Source organism: Borostomias antarcticus, assembly GCF_949987555.1.
Source record: "Borostomias antarcticus genome assembly, chromosome: 1".
NCBI classification, from domain to species: Eukaryota; Metazoa; Chordata; class Actinopteri; order Stomiiformes; family Stomiidae; genus Borostomias; species Borostomias antarcticus.
Window position 1 is genome coordinate 34,823,458 of NC_140234.1, and position 14,571 is coordinate 34,838,028.

General features: G+C 49.3%; 1 protein-coding gene across 1 annotated transcript in view; it reads left to right on the forward strand.

The window, feature by feature from the left end:
* Window positions 1-383: 383 nt before the first annotated feature.
* Window positions 384-14,571, forward strand: part of sik3 (SIK family kinase 3) — a 34,730-nt gene continuing 20,542 nt past the window's right edge. The window contains exons 1-12 of the mRNA XM_084447781.1: window positions 384-691; window positions 5,255-5,371; window positions 5,565-5,628; window positions 6,148-6,309; window positions 6,557-6,681; window positions 7,046-7,169; window positions 8,917-9,035; window positions 11,652-11,762; window positions 12,082-12,216; window positions 13,275-13,352; window positions 13,852-13,961; window positions 14,525-14,571. The exon at window positions 14,525-14,571 is cut by the window's right edge and continues 116 nt beyond it. Coding sequence (XP_084303907.1) covers window positions 401-691; window positions 5,255-5,371; window positions 5,565-5,628; window positions 6,148-6,309; window positions 6,557-6,681; window positions 7,046-7,169; window positions 8,917-9,035; window positions 11,652-11,762; window positions 12,082-12,216; window positions 13,275-13,352; window positions 13,852-13,961; window positions 14,525-14,571 — 1,483 coding nt within the window. The 5' untranslated portion in view covers window positions 384-400. The remainder of the gene's footprint in view (window positions 692-5,254; window positions 5,372-5,564; window positions 5,629-6,147; window positions 6,310-6,556; window positions 6,682-7,045; window positions 7,170-8,916; window positions 9,036-11,651; window positions 11,763-12,081; window positions 12,217-13,274; window positions 13,353-13,851; window positions 13,962-14,524) is intronic.

A 14,571-nucleotide genomic window follows, 5' to 3' on the forward strand; every position in this document is an offset into this window, starting at 1 on the left:
AGAGCGTGTAGAGCGACAGAAAAAGACGAGCATAAAGTAGTAGTATCCATTAAAGATATAACAAAAAAGGGAATTGGTTCTAGTTCTTGTACCCTACTCCCCTTACCATACCTATATATGAAAGATTAAGATACCGTCTTTTCAAAAAGTTCTCCGTGCTCATAGTACACCTAAATATTGTCGCTCGCCAGAATATTTTACACTAGTCTGATTATGCGCAGTTCTGTTGCCAGGACGACCACAATACGTTTCTGTGGATGAAGTCATTTGTTACGCCGATAGTTGCTATAGTTACAACCTAGAGAGGGCGCTGCGGAGGAGCGGTATGACGCAGGGCGGGGGCGTGCCCGCGGTGCGCGCTGCGCAAGGCTGCTTGTTGTTCCCGCAGAGAGGCGAGAAGATGGCGGCCGTGTCAAGCGGAGGTGCAGCTGGGTCCGCCGCGGCCGGGATTACGCACCCTACCCGACCGGCCCACGCAGGCATGGGCGCCCAGAACCGAGCACAGCCGTCCTCCGGGATCAGCCACTCCAATCGACCTAGTCCGGCAGCGGGGTGCATCACCAACCCCGGCCTCCCTTCGGCCAGCAGGCCCCCCCCAGCCCGAGTGGGCTACTACGAAATCGAGCGGACCATCGGCAAGGGAAATTTCGCCGTTGTAAAATTAGCCACACACATAATCACCAAAGCGAAGGTAAGGTGGTTGATTTACTGGCATCGGGTTATCAATTCCCAGTTGTCATTGTCTGTCCGCTGTCGTAGCTGTCATCCATCCCCCCCTAGATGAGGATCGGGGCCTTCTTCTCCGGGGCTCGGGAGAGAGGAGAGGCTCCGCACAGGCGGCCAGCCCGCTTTTGGTCGCACCGCACAGTGCGGGGGTGGAAACAAGCGGCCGTAGACGGACAATCGATTTGCGTTGAATAGATGTAACGGTACACACGGTAGAAATCATGAGCTTTTGAAGACAGGGTTGTCAATACAAAGGGCTGAGAGAAGGAAGGGTACCGCTGGGGATGAGAGGAGAGCTGAGCGTAAGCAGCTAGGCTAACGCTAGCCAGCTTGCTTGCGAGAGAAAATAATGAAAGAGGATGGCCTGGGCTGTAACTACTAGTCCCGTCTAGATAACATTAAACATACGATTCGCTTAACTTGACAGCAACCCTGTTTTACAGCTTGCGAGTTATCTAGTAACGTCAACCAAATGGTTGGCAAGTCGGGGTAACGCTGACAACCAGTATTTACCCAGCTCTAGCACTAGCCACCTTAGCCAGCTAGCTAAATATTTATTTTTTTTCAATTGGAAAATTCTAGCGAACTTAGCTGCCCCTAGTTTACGGTCCCCTGAATTGATTGAATACACACACAGTTGGTGTATTTGAGACGAGCTAGCTATTGTTGGATCTGAATGTCATTTTTCATCCAACTGTAACGTTAGTTAGAACGGTACATGATGCAGATATGTCTAACATAACATTACATACTTTAGGGAAATGTGCGGCTTTGTGTTTCAGCTCACCACTATTGACTGAGTGGGTGCCTGTACTGTAGGTAGCTGGCTAGAATGGCTTCACTAGAACAGCCAGCAAACTGGATCTACGACTATGAATAGTCGAGTTTCCTACAATAATAATACGGTAGCTGTTAGTTGGATTCCTAGCCTACTGTTTGGGATATATTGGACCATATAGCTAGGTCTAAACATTGTAGATCTCCCAGCTCTCTCCTTGCCTAGGGATATGCTATATCGTTAGCTAGTATAAACTGTGCCATTTGGCTCTAACTCAAATCCAAGGCTCTTACTTAAGTCCAATATTGCTGGACCCAGAATGCCCTTCTAGAGTAATATGTTTATTACCTGTTATAATAGTTTTTCTGTGCCAAGGCCATTACCTCACTCTGTGTGACTGTCTCCCCTCGTTGGGGTTGGTCAAGGAGTGGAGCAGGTTTGCTAGCTCAGGCTGTGGTTTTGTTTCTGAGCCTCTAAGCTGGTGACTGCCCTGGCATCCTTGTGGTCGGAGCATGATGCGGGTCCTCTGTTTACATGCACACACAGACACAGTTAGCTTGGTCCATAAAGAACCAATAAGCGGATCAAAACAAACTTGGACTGTCTGTTCACTGGCGGTCCAGTGCAATTCCATGAAATTAGGGAGTGACTTATGCCCTTAATGTTTGACATGTACACACCATGTGTGCACCACCGCACGCACAAGAATATCCCAACCCTTAATGACTCACACTGACTGTCATATGTTTTGATATATTCACCTGTGTGTGTGTGTGTGTGTGTGTGTATGCGCGCGTGCATGCATGCATGGGTGTCATGTGTTTTTGTCTTTGTGGTTGTGTCTGTATTGTCATGGCTGACCTGTTGTGTGTGTGTGTGTGTGTGTGTGTGTGTGTGTGTGTGAGATAGAGAGAGAGAAAGACACACGCACGCAGACACACAATCCATTGTTTCTTCTGAGCCAAGTGGTTTCCAGTCATTGCCTGCCAGTCAGTCAGTCAGTCATTGCCTGCCTGCAGTAAAGATTACACTTTTACTGTCCATGCACTAGGGCCTACATGGTGATGATGCTATCTTTATGACCTGGTACATGGTTCTGATATCGGCAAGGCTAGCTTCGGTCTGTCTGTGTGATGCTACAGCGGGCAAAGCAGAATTGCCTTTTTCATAGTTAGGCGATTGCAACAGTAGAGGCTAGACTGGGGTAATCTTGTTATAGGCTGTATACCTGCATTGACCCAGTAGTATGTGGACTGGCAAGTACAGTATTAGTCAAATGAAATTATGCTTGGAATCGGTGCTAAGCCATGGTGCAGTGTGCATCGCTCATGAGTAAATCTACGCCATGCGAACCTGTAGGCTAATGTGTGTGTGTGTGCTTTGAGCTTGTGTGCCCTAAAGGCTGTATGCATGGCACGTTACAGTAGGAGGGCATTCGGCCCCCTATCTGATCCTGTAGCTAAGTGCCAACAGCGTGGTGCAACGGTGAGCTCACCAGTCTTGTGATCGGAGGCCTGGGCTATGTGACACTTCAAGCTCCGCTCCGAAAAGCCCACCCTGTCTGTCTGTCTGTCTGTATGTCTGTCTGGCCGCATCCATATCTTTCAACGGAAAAATTCCTAAGTAATGGAAGCCACCGGCAGACAGGCCACCCCCAGGGGCCATGCAGGCTCAGAACCCTTTACTGTACTGCCAACGACGCTGCAGCCAGAGCAGGGCCCCTGTGTGGCTGGACCCACCCAGCTTGTAGCTCCGGACCACTCAGCCGGAGTTCAGAGCTGTTTGTCGGGGGGGGGGGGGTTACTTTAACTGTTTGAGTTTTAGCTTAATGCCTCCTAGTGAATAATGCGTTATAGCAGACGGACATTGTTCCCCCGTGTCTCAACTCCCAACTGTGTGTGTGTGTGTGTGTGTTCACTGTTCACCTTATCAGTAGTGAGGTTAGCCACATCATAGTTCCAGGCAGCCTGGCAGCCTGTTTTATGGGTTGGCACGGGGCCTCTGCCAACTTGATTTCGGCCCGATTTCCTTATTTTGAGTGCATTTGCATCAGATGGACCTGATGTTCCCGTGGGGGGGGGCATGTGCGTGTGTATTCAGAAAACCTGCCGACTTCTACCTCATCAGACCTTCTTGTGTTGTGTGTGTGTGTGTGTGTGTGTGTGTGTGTGTCTCCTTGCCCCAGATGTAAGCCTTCTTTCACACCATCACTGGTCCAGTGGGATAGAGTGATTACATCAACACAACTGGATGCCTGCCAGGGGACAATAATAGACTGATGGAGCTTACAATACCGTGCACACACACGCGCGCACACACACACTCTCAGAGCCCAACGGTGGGTTCACTGCCAGAACACCATGTGCCAGGCCTGGCTCCATACTGTCCTGTGTGCTCCCTCTTCCTCTTCCTGTCTGTGGGGGGAAGTGGCGGCCGGCTCCTTTCTCACCAACGCCAAGTCACAGCATCTGAACACTGGGCTTCCACAAACCTGCAGTCACCCTACCAAAGTCACGTTAGCGTGCTGTGTGTGTGTGTGTGTGTGTGTGTGTGTGTGTGTGTGTGTGTGAGAGAGAGAGAGAGAGAGAGTGTGTGTGTCTGTTTGTGTGTGAGAGATTGTGAGTGAGTGAGTGAGTGAGTGAGTGAGTGAGTGAGTGAGTGAGTGAGTGAGTGAGTGAGTGAGTGAGAGAGACACTGGGTGAGTGTGTGTGTGTGTGTGAGAGATTGTGAGTGTGTGCGTTTGTGTGAGAGAGTATGTCTTTGAGTGTTTGTGAGTGTGAGTGGCTGTGTGTGTTTGTGTGTGTGAGAGAGAGAGAGAGAGTGTGTGTGTGTGTGTGTGTGTGTGTGTGTGTGTGTGCGTGTGTGCGTGTGTGTGTGTGTGTGTGTGCGTTTGTGAGTGAGTGACTGAGTGAGTGAGTGGGTGGGTGAGTGTGTTGGAGAGAGGTGGGGTAGACTGGCAGGGTGGATGGGTGAATGTTTGGGAGGGAGAGGTGAGACTGGTGGGTGAGTGTGTGCTTGCCTCTGTGTTTTTTTGGGGGGGAGGGGGGCTTAGTCTCAGCAGAGCAGTGAATTACATTCAGTTGATTTATCCATCACAACATGCTGTTCACCCAGCCTGCTCACTGCTAAGTGGAGATCAAATGCTGTCAGAATTGATTAAATCCACCATGGCTACTCTATTGTTGTTTTAGTGGAGTTATCTAAGTCATATGCCTGGCCCGCTCCCTCCTAAGTCAACTGACCCCACAGCTATTGTCCCCTCACCAAGGTCATGGTTTAGACCAAGGTGAGCTGGAGCTGGAGCGCGCCATCTCTTGTCTAGGGGGATGTCACTGCCAGTGGCTTCTGTCTCGCAAGAACTTGGGCTTTATCCAAAATGTATTTCGCTGGACTCTTTTTCTATGAAATGGTGTTCTAAGTTTCTCTTCATCCGCCCTTTCCTCCTCCCCCTCTCCCTCCCTCTCTCTCTGTCCCTCCCCCTCCTCTCTCTCCCTCTCTCTCTCTCTCCCTCCCTCTTCCTCTCTCTCACTCTCTCTCCCTCTCTTTCTCTCTGTCCCTCCATCTCTCTCTCCCTCCTCTCTCTCACTCTCTCCCTCTCTCTGTCCCTCCATCTCCCTCTCTCCCTCCTCTCTCTCTCTCCCTCTCTCTGTCCCTCCATCTCCCTCTCTCCCCCCCATCTCCCCCCCCCCCATCTCTCTCTCTCTCTCTCTCTCTCTCTCTCTCTCTCTGTCTCTGTCTCTCCACCCCCAGGTGGCCATTAAGATAGTTGATAAGACCCAGCTGGATGATGAGAATCTGAAGAAGATCTTCAGGGAGGTTCAGATCATGAAGATGCTGCGACACCCACACATCATCCGCCTTTACCAGGTTACTGACGCGCGCACACACACACACACACACACACACACCACATACACAAACACAAACACACATATACACACACACACCACAAAAGCAGAGCTTTCCCCCAGACCTCAGGAGATGATACTTAATCAAGAGCATCTTATTGTTATTGATGTGTATGCGTGTGCGCGTGTGTGTGTATCTTGGCTGTGTGTAGGTAATGGAGACAGAGAGGATGATCTACCTAGTAACAGAGTACGCCAGTGGAGGAGAGATATTTGGTAAGTCTTCTCTCTGTTACTCTACACTAGAGTAATCAATAACACCAGAGTAATCAGTAGTGTTACTCTACACTAGAGTAATCAATAACACCAGAGTAATCAGTAATGTTACTCTACACTAGAGTAATCAATAACACCAGAGTAATCAGTAATGTTACTCTACACTAGAGTAATCAATAACACCAGAGTAATCAGTAATGTTACTCTACACTAGAGTAATCAATAACACCAGAGTAATCAGTAATGTTACTCTACACTAGAGTAATCAATAATGTAGCTTAAATGTCAGTTCAGATCAAACCAAAGTGACTTGAACTTATTAAACCAAGTGACTTGAACATGCATGTGTGTGTCCGTGTGCGTTTTCCTGTTTGTGTTTGTGTTTTCCTGTGCGTGCGTATGTGTGTGTGTGTGTTTTCCTGTGCGTGCGTGTGTGTGCGTGTGCGTCTTCCTGTGCGCGCGTATACATGTTTTCCTGTGCATGCGTGCGCGTGTGCTTTCCTGTGTGTGTGTGTCCAGACCACCTGGTGGCCCACGGTCGGATGGCAGAGAAGGATGCCAGGAGGAAGTTCAAACAGATCGTGGCGGCGGTCCACTTCTGCCACTGCCGCAACATCGTCCACAGAGACCTGAAGGCCGAGAACCTGCTGCTGGACCACAACCTCAACATCAAGATAGCAGGTGTGTGTGCGCGTGTGTGTGCGCGTGCCTGTGTGACATAAGAGTATTTTAACCTTTTAAGGTCTAGCTGAGTATCTAGGACTGGAATGAGGAACTGATAAGATACTGTAAGGACAAGAGATGACGAGAATTCCAATGTACCTGTACCCGTACTTGTTCCACATGGCAAATTCCCTTTCTATTCTATTATTGACAGACATTATGTTTCCCTTGACTCTGTCTTGTCCCCTCCCTGGTTGCCGGGCAGACTTTGGTTTCAGTAACCTGTTTGCGCGCGGCCAGCTGCTGAAGACCTGGTGCGGCAGCCCCCCCTACGCAGCCCCGGAGCTCTTCGAGGGGAAGGAGTACGACGGGCCCAAGGTCGACATCTGGGTGAGCCAAGACCCCCAGCTCCTACTCCCCCTTCAGACTCAGCCACTCCCCTAATCAAACACGCTCTCGCTGTCTCTCTCCCCCTCTCTTTTCTCTCTCTCTTTCTCGCTCCCTCTCTCTCTCCTCTCTTCTCTCTCTCTCTCTGTCTATCTCTCTTTCTCTTTTCTCTTTCTATCTTTTCTGTCTCTATCTTTTCTGTCTCTGTCCTTTCTCTCCACCTCTCTCTCGATCTCCCATCCCTCCCTTCCCTTTCTCTCTCTCTATCTTTCTTTTCTCTCTCTCTCTCTCTCTCTCTCTCTCTCTGTAGTGTTTGGGTTCTGTATGTTCTGGTGTGTGATTCATCTCTCTCTGTCTCTCTCTGTAGAGTTTGGGTGTGGTTCTGTATGTTCTGGTGTGCGGTGCTTTGCCATTCGATGGCAGCACCTTACAGAACCTGAGGGCTCGGGTGCTGAGCGGAAAGTTCCGGATCCCCTTCTTCATGTCCACAGGTGAGGAACACAGAACCAGAGTCCGTGACATGCTCATTTGAAGACTAAGCTCCGAACAAGTTTCTGTGTGTGTGTGTGTGTGTAATCTGGGCGGTGTAGTCAGCAAAAACATGAAAATAATTATGCTACAGTTCCTCAATAAAATATTTTATTATTATTATTATTATTATTATTGTTGTTGTTGTTATTATTATTATTATGTTAAATTGCCTACCGCTAGATTAGGTGAGGACATCAGCAAAAACATTTGTGACTACTAGTGATTTTTGCCCTTTTTTTCTCAGGCCTTGTCTACATTTCTAAATTAAGCTGATTATTCTTTAGTAATCATTAGTAACTAACTAGTAATTCATTATTCAGCTTAAGTTATTCTATAAGGTATCTTATTAACCCTTACCCTAACCCTATATAAATTAGTCTTTTCATCTAGGCCCGAGGACCAGTAGGCCTGAATCCACCGATCCTGAGTTTGCGCCTGACTAGGCCTATATGATCCCATTTTTTTCAGGCAGCCTACATCCATCCATATGATTTAAATATATTTAAATTGCTTGCACTGCCATTACACAATTTAATCATAATTATCTTCTTTGTGTGGCTGTAGTAGAACTAGGTAATAATAAAAATAAATAAATAAATAACATGATAACATAACAGGCGTTGGCAAAGGGCTAAGCATTCGGTTCTCTCTGATTCGAAAAATGTAACCCAAAGCCTTTAAGGTATTGCTCTTAAATGAACAGCAACTAAAACAACATGAGATTAAAAAAGATGATCCTACAATCACACTCAAGGCTGTAAAATGATGTTCCGTGTCTAGGCAATTCAAAACGCTCCTTTTTCACCTGTCTTTTTTATGAGTGTTATGTATTTTTTGTCTAACCCAGTATAAGCTTTGCGATTGCTCGTCCAACAGAATCTTTGTGGAAGTCAGCCCTAAGGCGTGGTAACAGACTTGTAGTGAAGGAGAATGCGTTTGTATAGTGTCGCCCCTCAGGCTTATCTAGGCGCTAACATGGCTCATGCAAGTCTGTGCATTCTATTCTGTCTTCCTGCTTGAAGTCAACTAAAGTTTCCCCAGTCACTGGATTATCTTCTCTGTCTCGTTCTCTATTTTAATAATCATTCAAGTTTAGGCGTTCGGTTACACCAGAAAGTTTTGTGCAAGCATGGGCATGAGTTTCACTGTAGGCTACTTGAGCTGGGTAGCTGCTAACATTTTGAGAATACAGTCCAATTTATTGAATTTCCTCAAACCAGTTAGGTCAATCAGACCTAACTGGCAGCTAGCTAGCTAGCGTATGCTAGAGAAAGGTTAGCATACTGTCTCTGTCTGCTGTGTGTGTACTGTGTCTTCTTCAAATATTACCACCGCACTATTGAGGTATCTTTTTTTGAGTAATGTTAGCTGTGTTGTTTTGAGGTTGTGTAGTGCGCCGGTCACTGTAGATGACATTTTCAGTGCACATGCGTTCTCCTCCCACTTGCATGATCTTGGAAAAAAAAAACATGTTAATAAAACAAAAAATGTGATATTGCTGAACGTGCGTGCGTGCGTGCGTGCGTGTGTGTGTGAAGGGAATTATAATTGTGTTTAACTTCTTTCTGTCTCTGTTCTTTCCCACTGTCTCTGTGTGTGCTCGTCTGTGTGTGTGCGTGTGTGTATGTGTGTGTGTGTGTGTGTGTGTGTGTGTGTGTGTGTGTGTGCACGCGCGTGTGTGTGTGTGTGTGTGTGTGTGTGTGTCAGACTGTGAGTACCTGATCCGACACATGCTGGTTCTGGAGCCTAGCAGGCGTCTGTCCATGGAGCAGATCTGTAAGAACAAGTGGATGAGACAAGGAGACCCTGACCCCGAGTTTGACCGGGTGAGTCCTGCCTCTACCACCATCATCCACATGCTCCTGTCTCTACCACCATCATCCACATGCTCCTGTCTCTACCACCATCATCCACATGCTCCTGTCTCTACCACCATCATCCACATGCTCCTGCCTCTACCACCATCATCCACATGCTTCTGTCTCTACCACCATCATCCACATGCTCCTGTCTCTACCACCATCATCCACATGCTCCTGTCTCTACCACCATCATCCACATGCTCCTGTCTCTACCACCATCATCCACATGCTCCTGTCTCTACCACCATCATCCACATGCTCCTGTCTCTACCACCATCATCCACATGCTCCTGTCTCTACCACCATCATCCACATGCTTCTGTCTCTACCACCATCATCCACATGCTCCTGTCTCTACCACCATCATCCATATGCTCCTGTCTCTACCACCATCATCCACATGCTTCTGTCTCTACCACCATCATCCACATGCTCCTGTCTCTACCACCATCATCCACATGCTCCTGTCTCTACCACCATCATCCATATGCTCCTGTCTCTACCACCATCATCCACATGCTCCTGTCTCTACCACCATCATCCACATGCTCCTGTCTCTACCACCATCATCCACATGCTCCTGTCTCTACCACCATCATCCACATGCTCCTGTCTCTACCACCATCATCCATATGCTCCTGTCTCTACCACCATCATCCACATGCTCCTGTCTCTACCACCATCATCCACATGCTCCTGTCTCTACCACCATCATCCACATGCTCCTGTCTCTACCACCATCATCCACATGCTTCTGTCTCTACCACCATCATCCACATGCTCCTGTCTCTACCACCATCATCCACATGCTCCTGTCTCTACCACCATCATCCATATGCTCCTGTCTCTACCACCATCATCCACATGCTCCGGCCTCTACCACCATCATCCACATGCTCCTGTCTCTACCACCATCATCCACATGCTCCTGTCTCTACCACCATCATCCACATGCTCCTGTCTCTACCACCATCATCCACATGCTCCTGTCTCTACCACCATCATCCATATGCTCCGGCCTCTACCACCATCATCCATATGCTCCTGTCTCTACCACCATCATCCACATGCTCCGGCCTCTACCACCATCATCCACATGCTCCTGTCTCTACCACCATCATCCATATGCTCCTGTCTCTACCACCATCATCCATATGCTCCTGTCTCTACCACCATCATCCACATGCTCCTGCCTCTACCACCATCATCCACATGCTTCTGTCTCTACCACCATCATCCACATGCTCCTGTCTCTACCACCATCATCCATATGCTTCTGTCTCTACCACCATCATCCACATGCTTCTGTCTCTACCACCATCATCCACATGCTTCTGTCTACACCATCATCCACATGCTTCTGTCTCTACCACCATCATCCACATGCTTCTGTCTCTACCACCATCATCCATATGCTCCTGTCTCTACCACCATCATCCACATGCTCCTGTCTCTACCACCATCATCCACATGCTCCTGTCTCTACCACCATCATCCACATGCTCCGGCCTCTACCACCATCATCCACATGCTCCTGTCTCTACCACCATCATCCATATGCTTCTGTCTCTACCACCATCATCCACATGCTGCTGTCTCTACCACCATCATCCACATGCTGCTGTCTCTACCACCATCATCCACATGCTGCTGTCTCTACCACCATCATCCACATGCTTCTGTCTCTACCACCATCATCCACATGCTCCTGTCTCTACCACCATCATCCATATGCTTCTGTCTCTACCACCATCATCCACATGCTTCTGTCTCTACCACCATCATCCACATGCTTCTGTCTACACCATCATCCACATGCTTCTGTCTCTACCACCATCATCCACATGCTTCTGTCTCTACCACCATCATCCACATGCTGCTCTCTCCTCTCCTAGCCGGAACAGTTCTGCTACACCGACATATTTTAATGTCTGTCGTCGTCAAACATAGGGCGGCTGTAGCTCAGGAGGTAGAGCGGGTCGTCCAATGATCGTAGGGTCGGCGGTTCGAATCCCGGCTCCTCCTGTCCACATGTAGGAAGTGTCCATCGGCAAAGATACTGAACCCCAAAATGCTCCCAATGAGCAGGCGAGCACCTTGCATGGCAGTTGCCGTCATTGGTGTGTGAATGTGTGTGTGAGTGAGTGAATGACACGCCATTGTAAAGTGCTTTGGATAAAAGCGCCATATAAGTGGTCCATTTACCATTTATTTGCCATTACCTCTCTCTGCCCCCACACCCCTATCCCGAATCCATCTCCTCTCTACAACCCTCTCTCTCTCTCTCTCTCTCTCTCTCTCTCTCTCTCTCTGTTTCTCTGTCTCTCTCTCCATCCCCTCCCTCCCTCCCACTCTCTCTCTATCCCCTCCCTCCCTCTCTCTCTCTGTCTCTATGTTTCTCTCTCTCTCTATCTCTCTCCATCCGCCTCCCTCCCTCTCGCTCTCTTTGTCTGCCTCTCTCTCTGTCTGTCTTTATTTCTCTCTGTCTGTCTCTCTCTCTCTCTCTCTCTCTCTCTCTCTCTCTCTCTCCACCCCCCCCCCCCCCCCTTCCTCTCTCTCTCCCCCCTCCCTGGGTACCAGTTGATAGCGGAGTGTGAGCAGGTGAAGTCGGACAGGGAGACAGAGCTCATCAACGAGCAGGTGCTGATGGCCATGTCTGAGATGGGGCTGGACAGGGAGCGCACGGTGCAGGTGGGGCCACACACACACACAAACACACACACAAAGAAACACACACATACACACACACACACACACGCACATACACACACACACACACACACACACACACACAACTCCCACATACACACACAAACACACATGCACGCACACAAACATGCACGCACACACACACACACAAACAAACAAACAAACAAACACACACATGCACACGTGCACACACATGCTCACACACACGCACACACGCATGCCCGATTCGGGTGTTATAGGTGCTCTTGTATGAGCTCACTCTTCTAAGCTGCCAGCTGTGGTGTCTCTCTCTCTCTCCCAGTCGCTACACACGGACGCGTACGATCACTACAGCGCCATCTACAGCCTGCTGGCCGACCGTCTCAAGAAACACAAGACCTTGCGCGTGGCCCCACCCACGCCGCGCCCGATTGGCTACCCACTGAACGCCGTGCAGGTAACTTGATGTGTAATTAAATATTGTAACACGATTTGGAAACAAGACGATACGCATCGTCGAGCCGAACAAAGCATTTGCATGTACCTGAGACTTAAGTTTCATTTCCTGGACGCTACCGGGCTGGCAGCTCACTAGCTCAGTGCTAGTCAGCACGTTAAACTTGCTAAATTACATTTCAGGCGCTGGCGGTCTCATCCGCTCGTTAGCAGTGTAATGGGAGAAAGGAACGTCATGTTTGTGGTCGTGTCCCGACCTGCTCATGCTCTCCTCCTGCATATTGACAGGTGGGGGGAGGGGGAAGCTGGCTCTGCAGGCGCTCCATGTTGGGAAACCAGTCAGCCAGTGGCCCAGCCAGTCAGTCAGTCAGCCAGTCAGCTAGACAGTCAACCTGCCAGTTAACCAGCCAGCCATCCAATCAGTCAGCCAGCCATCCAATCAGTCAGCCAGTCAGCCAATCAGCCAGTCAGTCAGTGTCAGTCAGTCAGTCAATCAGCCAGTCAGTGTCAGTCAATCAGTCAGTCAGTCAGTCAGTCAATCAGCCAGTCAGTGTCAGTCAATCAGTCAGTCAGTCAGTCAGCCAATCAGTCAGTCAGTCAGCCAATCAGCCAGTCAGTCAGTGTCTGTCAGTCAGTCAATCAGTCAGTCAGTGTCAGTCAATCAGCCAGTCAATCAGCCAGTCAATCAGCCAGTCAGTCAGCCAGTCAGCTAGTTAGCCAGTCAGTCAGCCAATCAGCCAGCCAGTCAACCAGTGGCAAAGCCAGCCAGTTAGGCCTCATGCGTGGGAAAGTGACCTCGGCTTCCTGTCCGGCTCTCGCTCTGGTCTCGTGTCACATGGTCCGGCGGGCGGCCGCTCTCCCCCAGTTAACTCTTAAGCCTCCCGCTGCAGAGGGGCTGCGGACGCTGGTCACTTAGGAGCCGTGACCGCCCGTGACCCACATCTGCCAATAAGCTGGCCAAAGCAGATTGCTAGCCAATCAAGCCAATGCTTTGATGACCTCACCGTTGCGTGTGTGTGCGTGTGTGTGTGCATGTGCGTGTGTGTGTCTTCTTCACAGACAGATCAGCAGAGTAATCCTGTTAGCATGACCGTACCTCACGTCCAGCTTATCAACCCAGAGAACCAGATAGTCGAGGTGAGTCCGACTGCCGGGTCGTCATGGCGACGCGGGGAGGGCGCATGGTAGTGGTGCCGGGTGATGGGTAGGTAGGTAGATGGGTAGATGGGTAGGTAGATGGGTAGATGGGTAGGTAGATGGGTAGGTAGATGGGTAGATAGGTAGATAGGTAGATGGATGGATAGATAGACAGATAGACAGATAGATAGACAGATAGACAGATAGATAGATAGATAGATAGATAGATAGATAGATAGATAGATAGAATGTCTCTGTCTGCCTGTCTGTCTATTACTCCTGGTGTGCCCAACCAAGGACTTGTCTGATCCTAGTTTGTTGGAGGGCGCACGCATTGCCCTCTTCACATTGCACAAGACTTCTATTGATACCTGCCCACCCTACAGTAGGTAACCATTGCATTGTATGTGTGGTGTTTTGTGTGTGTGTGTGTGTTTTGGTGTGTGTGTGTGTGTGTGTTTTGGTGTGTGTGTGTGTGTGTGTTTGTGTGCGCCTGCAGCCGGATGGAAGCATGGCGTTGGACAGTGACGAAGGGGAGGAGCCTTCCCCCGAGGCCATGGCACGCTACCTGTCCATGCGCCGACACACAGTGGGCGTTCCTGACCCCAGGTAGGCCACTCCCAGCTTCTTCATCTAGATTTTGGTTTAAGTTTTTTTTTTTTATGATTTTGTGTGTGTGTGTGTGTTTGTGTGTGTGTGTGTGTGTGTGTTTGTGTGTGTGTGTGTGTGTGTGTGTGTGTTTGAGAGAGAGAGGATATTCCATCTCCCTGCTGACTGTGTGTGTGTGTGTGTGTGTGTGTGTGTGTGTGTGTGTGTGTGTGTGTGTGTGTGTGTGTGTGTGTGTGTGTGTGGGAGAGTGGGTGAGTGAGAGGATATTCTACCTCTGTGTGCGTGTGTGTGTGTGTGTGTGTGTGTGTGAGTGGGTGAGTGGGTGAGTGAGAGGATATTCTACCTCTGTGTGCGTGTGTGTGTGTGAGAGTGAGAGAGAGAGGATATTCTGCCTCCGTGCTGTGTGTGTGTGTATGTGAGATAGAGAGAGAAGATTAGTCCTCCGCCGTTCTGACCCGGTGAGTGAGTGAGTTGAGTGTGAGATAGAGAGAGAAGATTAGTTCGCCGCCGTGCTGACCCAGTGTGTGTGTGTGTGTGTGTCCTGTGTGTCCTGTGTGTCGCAGGGCCGACATTCAGGAGGACCTCCAGAAGCTTCCGCCAGGCTTCCCAC